The sequence below is a fragment of the Otolemur garnettii genome, unplaced genomic scaffold (assembly GCF_000181295.1).
Source record: "Otolemur garnettii isolate 467f Iridium unplaced genomic scaffold, OtoGar3 scaffold00029, whole genome shotgun sequence".
Taxonomy (NCBI): Eukaryota; Metazoa; Chordata; class Mammalia; order Primates; family Galagidae; genus Otolemur; species Otolemur garnettii.
Window position 1 is genome coordinate 45,247 of NW_003852424.1, and position 8,450 is coordinate 53,696.

Genomic DNA, 8,450 nt, shown 5'->3' on the forward strand with positions numbered 1-8,450 from the left:
TAGGTGTACGTGGCTGGCGCCTCAGCTGGTTGAGCTATAGGCGCTGAGCCCAGGTGGCCATTCCTATGCAGAGGATGGTCTCAGCCTTCCTCAGTGCCCTGGAGAGCGACTCTTGCAGTGTGGGGCCAATTCCCCAAAAGTTGGGGAAAGAAGCTTTTTCAGTCACCTCACTAAAGAATATTCATTTATTTATAATTATTGCCAAGTAAATTTCTCTTTTAAACAGGAACATAAAAACACAGTAGGGCTTTGCACAAGTGGAATTTATAAACAGTTGGTTTGTACACACGTCAAAATAAGTTAGAATGGAATTCATCCAGGTGTTTCCAGGTCACTGAGAGGCTGCAGGCCCCTCTTGAGAAGGCTGGGGAGGGTGAGGGAGGACAGGGCCTTGCTGAGACACCCCAGCTCAAACTGTGAGTTGTGCTGTTCCTCTGAGCTTTGCCCAGGTCCAAGGCACGGGCAGGGGGGCGTTCAAGTATGGAACCTTGCAGAGGGCAGTGCTGACGGCAGGGTGGGGGACGGAAGGGGAGCCCCTGCCCCAGGGGCTAGACCTTCTGCCTTAGTTTCCAGACTGAGGCCACTATGCTGGCAGGGGAGAGGAGGAGGTACAGGGTTCTTTTTGGTACCAGGGAAGAAAGACTTTGTGGGAAGAGGTAGTTTGCAGGGGATGATGCCTTCTGCTCAGCAGGAGAAAATGTCTTGTACAGTGACATGGTCACTGCCACCTGAGGGTTGTCATGGTGGGCACCTGGGAGGCCGAGGGGCCTTAGAGTCTAGGGAGCCACATGTGGGCCCCCTTGTCCACCCCTCAGTCTTGTACAGTCAGTCACTCTGAGGCCTGGCTTGGTCCTTCATCTAAGGATACAGCCTTGGGGGTCGCTGTTTCAAATTGGTTCCCCCTTCTTCAGCTGTGTCCCCCTCCTGGTTTTTGGGCTGAAGCTGGTGGCTTCATCTGCACCTTTGGGGATGGGCCTGCCTGCCCTTCTCCCCCAGAGTCTCAGCAGGCAATGAGTGGGAGTCGGGGACCTTGCGTTCCTGAACATGCTGTACCACTGGGCCTGGGAACTACTGTCCTTGGTGCCAGGGGCCAGAGCTGGTGTGGAGTAGAGGGAGGACAGAGGCCAGCAGGGAGCCAGCTAGTGGTGGCACAGAGCTAGTCTCTCTGGGGGGGCCAGGCAAGGGTCAAGGGCTACCCAGCCTGCCAAGGGCTCTGGGCCAGGGCAGTGTCTCCACTGAGCCCAGTCAAGCTGCTGTAGACAGGGGGAGGCACACAGCACACGAGAGCTTACATTTGGAAAAAGAAAATACATCTCCATCAAAAAAGATAATAGGTGACACAGTTGGAAAGGAAAAAATAATAAATTACCTTCAAAATAGCCCCATTTGCTAAAAAAAAAAAAACAAAAAAAAACCCCTATGGTCTTCATCTTTCTTTTAAAATGTGTTGCTCTTTCTTGAGCACCAGCTAACTCAGCTACTCCATCCTCAAGATGGGCATTTATTAGTAAGAAGCCATTTCCATCCCCCTCCCCCACAGGTAGTCCCTGGCCTCCCCTGAGGGCAGTGCCTCTTTGTTTCTGCTGGTGCCCTCACCCTGCCCTGCCCCCTTACCCCAGAGGCTCCTCCTGTTTTTGTCAGTGTGTGCCTGTTGCAAGGCAGAGAGCCCTGCTTTGTGGCGTGGTTCTGATGGAGTGCTACCGCTCAGTGCAGAACTGGATGGCATTTGTGGGAATTGACTTTAGGGACACCTGCTTCCAGACAGGGCTGTGGAAGAGGGGCCTTCTGGGGGTTTGGGACGTGTTAACTAGGGGCTGGGCTCCCTCCCCGTCCAGCCAGCCAGGTGGGGCCACAACGCAGGCCAGGCTGAGGACAGCATTGGGGGGCACCGGGAGGTAGAAGGCAGAAGGCCCTGCCTGGCTGTAATGGACAGGGTGGGGAAGGGGCCTGCACCAGTGGGGTGGGCAGTGCTGACTAGCAGGGGAGCTCACACATCCTGAGGCAGGAACTAGTCAAGGAAGAACAGGGTGGGGTTCAAGTGATCTTTTCATCAGTGTCAGCCCCCTGAGCGGCTCTGCTGGGCCTAGACAGCCTGAGAACCTGTGCCTTTGTAACCTATCTCCAGTGGCCCTATCGCTCCCACCCTAATTTGGCAGCAAGCCAAGGAGAGCAGCCCAGGCCTCTGTGTTACCCTTCCCTGGCTAGGATGCCTAGGCCTGGGCCTGGTACACAGGCAGCAGCACAGTCTACATTTGGTCTAAAGGTCCCTAGTGGTGCAAACGGCTGGGGTGGGTGGGCTGGGGCTAGGGCTGGGGCAGTAGCTTGTTTCTCAGTGGCAGGAGGTGTAGCCTGCAGCCGGAGCCCTACCCCCCTTGCTGGGTGGCCCAGCTGTGCTATAGCACGTTGTAGTAGGCCATCTCTTTCATGGCCTGTTCGGTGAGGACATTGGCCTCGGCACTGCTGTCCACGCCGGCATAGGTGTAGGCGTTTTCCTCAAAGTCCTCCATCTCTTGCTGGCTGTCGAGCTCAGAGGGGTCAGTGCCTGTCAGCTCCATCATGGGGTCTGTAAGAGAGGGGTGCAGTTAGCCTGGGTGCTGCCCCATGGGAGGGGCTGGCCACACACACACACAGGCAGCAGATGACCTCTTTAAAGAAAAGGTTTCCCAGTCATCCCTCCAGAGGGCCCCTAGCTATCCCTCAGCCTTCCCCAGGCTGCCTGAGCCTTAGGCTTCTCAGGTGGAGCCTGGTCCTAAGTTGTAAGCTGCATTGGGAGTGGGGGTGAGGTCAGGTGCTGCCCAAGAGGCCCCTTCCTGCAGCCAGGCCTTGAAATTTTTTTTTATTTATTGAGACAGTCTCACTCAGTTACCCTGGGGTTGGGGTAAGTAAGCAATCTCAAACTCTTGGGCTCAAGAGATCCTCTTGCCTCAGCCTCCCTAGTAGCTGGGACTACAGGCACCTGCCACAATGCCCAGATATTTTTAGAGGCAGAGTCTTGCTCTAGCTCAGGTGATCCTCCTCAGCCTCTCAAAGTGCTAGGATTATAGGCGTGAGCCACCACACCTGGCCTTTTGAAGTCTTCTTGGGGTCACGCTTCTACTACCATTAAGTCTCTGTACCCTGCTCATACTCTGCAGTGCTTCTCACAGTCCCCTGGCCACATGGAAGCCTGACATACTACAACATGCCTCTGCACACACTTGAGTTGGTGCCTGCTGCATGCTGGGCACTCACTTCCCAGACATCCCATCTGACCTCATAGCCCTCCAGCAGGCAGAAAGGCTGAGGTTCAGAGAGGCTGATCAGCCTGCCGAATGTCACCCAGTGAGTGCTGCTGTGCTGAACTGCTGTACTGCCCAGACTCATGGTGTTGGCTGGAGCTTTTCCTCCTCAGATGTCTGGCCAGCATTCCTTGGCAGTACCCTCTCGCCAGCAATGCCCTTAGGCCTGGCTCTCCAAAGACAACATATACCTAAGGTAGGTCCATGAGGACACATGAGGCAAAAACTCTCAGAAGGCCTCTGGTACTTTTATCAAAATGAAACCTTATTACAAAGCTCTGGGGGCCCTGGGAGGCTGGCGGGCAGATACTATGGCTGACCCCCAAGGTGCACTCTGTCCCATTTCTGTGTCCACGGAATAGATGTAGTTAACAGCACCCCTGTCTACCCACACCATGTCAGCATATTGTCCCAGCTGTGACAACCAAATATGTCTCAGTCATGAGCAAATGTTACCTGCGAGGCAAACTTACCCCTAGTTGAGAACAACTGCTCTAAAGTTTGTCCCATCCTTTGCCAATTAGTGGTTCAGTAATAGGAAGGTGACACAACTCTGGCCAGTGAATCACGAGGAAGGGCCGACTAGTAAGTGCTCAGGGTGTTCTCAATGGGTTAAAGCACGAAGGGGACAGGCTCTTGGCTACTGAATGTAAGTAGGGCGCACATTGCCCTGACAACCTTGGCAGCTATTTTGTGACCATGAGGAAAAATCACAGCTACTGCTGTAGACAGAGGAAGCCTCACCCAGATGTCATTGGTGAAGGCATTTCTCACTCTGCTCCTTCACTGTTTAAGCCAGTCTGGATGGGCCTCTGCCACCTGTGCCCATAGCGTCCAACATACTGGGCCAAATCTTAACATACTGTGCTGTTTCTTTCTTAAATCCTAATGGCACAGCCTCATGTTATACAGCTAGGTATAAAAGTAAGTGAAATAAAGCACCCTGAGGAAACTTTCACCAGTCTATGGCCTTGTTTGGTTGGCCCCAATGAGTATTTTACATAAGTCATTGGCTCACCTTCCCAGTGAGAGCTGCGTGGTTTACTAGTGTTGCCATCTGAAATGTAAACTGTCCTCCTGCACAAGGTCCTATCTTGGGTTCTCTCAGACCAAACCCAGTAGGGCTGACTGCCTCCCACACCGACCACCTCTCTGCACTGACCAGCTCCTCCACTGACTGCCTCCCACACTGGCTGCCTCCTTGCACTGATAGCTCCTCCACTGACCACCTCCTACATCAACTTCCTGTCCATTGACCACCTCCCCGCACTACACCAACTGCCTCCTTACACTGGCCACCTCCCTGCACTGACTGCCTCCTGCACTGACCACCTCCTTCAGTTAAACTAGTTTTCTCTTTTTTATTTTTTTGAGACAGAGTCTCATTCTATCTCTAGGACAAAGTGTCATGGTGTCATAGCTCCCAGTAACTTCAAACTCTTGGGTTCAAGTGAGCCTCCTGCCTCAGCCTCCTGAGTAGCTGAGACTACAGGCATCTGCCACAATGCCCGACTAGTTTTTCTATGTTTTTAGTAGAGATGGGCTCTTGCTCTTGCTCAGGGTGTCTTGAACTCCTCAGCTCAAGGGATCTACTGGGCTCAGCCTCCCAGAGTCCTGAGATTACAGGTGTTAGCCACTGTACCCAGCCAAGTTGACCTAATTTTTATGGACTGGACATACACCACATGTACGATCAGTACAACACGTCTAGTTCGCTATGTTGACCACCTCCCTATGCTGACAGTTTGTTACAGTCCCTGGGGTGGTCACTTACAGAGGTCCTACCGTGTTCGAGAGGAGCCCCAGCCATCCCAGTGCCAATCACTGCTTCGCTCTGTCACCTGGTACAGGCAGGAAGAAAGCAAGTCTAAGCATGCCTAGTTACTGACCACATATGGAAAAAGCTTGTGCCTTAATGATCCCTGGAAATGAGGTGTACAAAGACAGTCTTTTCTTTTTCCCTCAAGGGGATTTTCTGGTAAGAACTGGAAAACCTGCTAGACAAATTCTAAGAAAGCTGTTAACACTGACAGTCTCTTGATGGCCCTGGTTATTTCCAAAATGGTAAGGTCTTTTCTGGTCCCTTCTGGTGGCTAAGCTATGTGGCAGGTCCTTGGGAGCAGCAGTCCTCAAAGTCTACTGCACTTGGAATCGCCCAAGGTACATACAAAAAAAAATCCTGATCCCAGATCACCTTCAAATCTCTGGAGTCCAGACTCAGGCATTAGCATTTCACAAATTCCTCAGGTGACTGCCAAGGTGCAGCCAGTCCTCTGGAATGGGCATCTAAGGCAGTCCAAGTGAGGTCCTGGGAACTTATTGAGAATGCAAATTCTCAGAGCCCACCACAGGCCTATGGGATCAAAAACTGTGGGGGTGGGGCCCAGTAAGGCCCATAAGCCCTTTAAGAGGTTCTGAGGGCTACTCTAGTTCAATGCTTCTCAAACTTTAAAGAGCAACAAATGACCTCAGGATCTTTTTGAAATGAAGATTCTGACTCAGCAGGTCTGGGATGGGGCTGAGAGGCTGCTTTTTTAGCAAGACCCCATGGGTGATGCCCATGATGCTGTCCTACCACATTTTGAGTCTCAGGGCAGCCAACAGGGTCCCCCTCTACCAAAGACAAAAAAACAACTGAGACAACTGTGCCAGAGAACCAGGCCATGTGGTCAGCTACCCAAAGCCAAAGGGCTATGGTGGCCATGTCCCAGCACCTGGCTAGTCAGCTCACCTGGGTACTACCAAGGCTCGGTCTCAGCTAGCATGTCTCAGGAGCACCAGAAATAGCTCCACATTATTAGTCAGGTGCTGTGGTGGGCACCTATAGTCCCAGCTACTTGGGAGGTTGAGGCAGGAAGAGTGCTTGAGCCCAGGAGTTTGAGGTGGTTGTGAGCTATGGTGCCATGGCACTTTAGCCTGGGAGACAGAGTGAGAGTGTCTCAAAAAAAAAAAAAAGAAAAAAAAAAAAAAAGAAAAAAACGAAAAATAGCTCCCAACTGGAGAAAGAGCCTTCCTGAAGTGCTATAGGCTCCCTCCCCTTCCCACAGTGGCCTGACATAAGTGCTTTTAATACTGGCCAGTGCTGGCAGGAAAGGCTATTGCTAACATTTGAGGATGTTCTATAGCAAACATCCTCATCCCTGTTTTAGACCTCTGCCAACTGCTGAGGTATACAGGATCCTGTCTGGAAATTTCTCCCAGATATCTTAGTGACAGGACCATCTGGCCCTCTCCTGAGTATGTGGGCTACTGTCTCTCTGGCAGGCACTCTGAGGAACATGACTGACTGTATTCCACTCTTTGCCTTGGTGGCTGGGGAGCTCAGCACTGTCCTCTGCATGTCCATCTGATCTCCCACAGTGTATGTGGAATGGTGATCTCACTGGGTTCTTCCTTATCTTTCCAGCTGCCATTTTTTCCCTTTTGATACTTTCCCCCATACACTTATTTTAAATCTTATCTCATGGTAATAAGATAAAGGGTCTGTCACCACCTATATATTGTGATCTCACATGAGTTACCTACTTCCCATCCTTCAGTTTCTGCACCTATAAAATGGGGATAGTAACAGAGCTAACCTTGCTTTGAGGATCACATGAGTTAATAAAGGCCTGGCACACAGCACTCCATACATCTTAGTTGCGATTTTTATTATTGTATGTGAGCCCACTGAAGTCCTCTGAAGAAGACACAACCAGCCCATCATCATTGCCATGATGGCCTTCCAGGGCCACTCTTCTCCAGGTCTGGGCCCACCCCAGCATATCCCCAGCCTTGGCCAGCCTCCCCACTCCCTTAACCAGACAGACAACTCCTGAGGGTGCCATGTTGGTAACAGTCCTTCTCTGCCCATTGCACGTGGCCCACCCACCTTGGCTGTCCAGGCCGATGTCCATGACGCCATGCTTGACTTTCATGTGCCGGCTCAGGTTGCCCTTGAGGTTGAACTTGCTGGAGCAGTAGGGGCACTTGAAGGGCTTGCTGCCTGCATGCAGGTGCATGTGGCCCAGCAGGTTGTACATACGGTTGAAGGACTTCCCGCACACCTGAACACAGTGGCTGTGGTCAGCCTGTGCAAGGCCCACCTTCCCCAACTCCCCGCTACTCCCACCTCCATGTTCTCACTATGGACAGTACTCCCCTTGTCCTTCTTAAGAAGCAGAGAAACAAGCCACCCTACTGGCCACTGCTCCCCTCTCTGAGCTGGACTGACCAGAGGCTTAGCCCCAGGACTCCCACTACTCTGAAGCCCAGGCCCTGCCCTTTTTCTATGGCTGCTCCATGACCTTCACCCCCTCCCAGTTTTCAAGAAACACGTCCACAGCTTTTAGGACCTGAACCTCCACCTGCCTACCCAGAACCCCAAAGCCAGGCTAAGTTTCCCCAGCCAGGGCTCCTCTCGCCTGCACCAGCCAGGCTGCCCGTGCAGAGGCCCAGCCTGGGGCTGCCAGCCAGGTACCTTGCACTTGAATGGCTTCACGGGTGAGTGCACGATCATGTGGGTCTTGAGGGTCTGCTTCTGCACGAAGGTCTTGAAGCAGATGTGACACTGGTAGGGCCGGACACTGGTGTGGATCAGCATATGCCGCTTCATGTTGGCCTGCAGGGTGAACTCCCGTCCACACACCTCACACTTGAACTCCTTCACGCCCTGTGTGTAGAGGGGGTGATGATCAGGGCCACATAGGAGACATAGCCCCCAAGGTGTGCCTTGGTGGGGGTGGGGTGGGGTTGCCTCACATAGGCATAGCTTCTGGGAAATGTCCCTTTCTGGGGACATTATGAACAGGGACCACTTGTTTAAAATCACTGGAAGAATGTCAGGCAGAGCCCTCACTCCAAGAAAGTCTCCCAGGAATAGGCAGAAAGAGGCCATGCCTCACTGTTGCTACCACACACCTGCTGTCTTCCACTCCAGGGTAGGCGTGTACCTAGGTCTGCTTCAGCACCCCGAGGCCAATGTGTGCTAATCCATTCATTCAGCAAACATTTACCCAGCACTACTATAAGCCGGCACCATGCCCAGTCACCAGGGCCTGTGGTCAAGGAGATGTAGTCTTTGGTGTCTGTGGGCTGTCTCATTAGATTGAGGACAAGTGTGTTATGTTGATCCTCACTCAGTGCTATCTCCTGGGTGCTTTCTGGTTCATAAAACCCTTTGAGAATGCTCGG

At 52.4% G+C, this 8,450-nt stretch overlaps 1 protein-coding gene and 1 non-coding gene across 5 annotated transcripts in view; both read right to left on the minus strand.

The window, feature by feature from the left end:
• Positions 1-2,276: 2,276 nt before the first annotated feature.
• Positions 2,277-8,450, minus strand: part of ZNF710 (zinc finger protein 710) — an 11,566-nt gene continuing 5,392 nt past the window's right edge. Inside the window, exons 2-5 of one of the 4 annotated variants that reach the window (XM_023512647.1) lie at positions 7,738-7,929; positions 7,150-7,324; positions 5,053-5,119; positions 2,501-2,563 (exon numbers count right to left, since the gene is read on the minus strand). In XM_023512647.1, coding sequence (XP_023368415.1) covers positions 5,100-5,119; positions 7,150-7,324; positions 7,738-7,929 — 387 coding nt within the window. In that variant the 3' untranslated portion in view covers positions 2,501-2,563; positions 5,053-5,099. Of the gene's footprint in view, positions 2,564-5,052; positions 5,120-6,907; positions 7,325-7,737; positions 7,930-8,450 lie in introns of those variants that run through there. The other 3 variants (XM_023512648.1, XM_003788621.3, XM_012804501.2) reach the window with 3 other exon arrangements.
• On the minus strand, positions 5,245-5,307 carry LOC111724980. The gene has a single exon (XR_002773176.1). It is a non-coding gene; the product is annotated as a U7 small nuclear RNA (small nuclear RNA).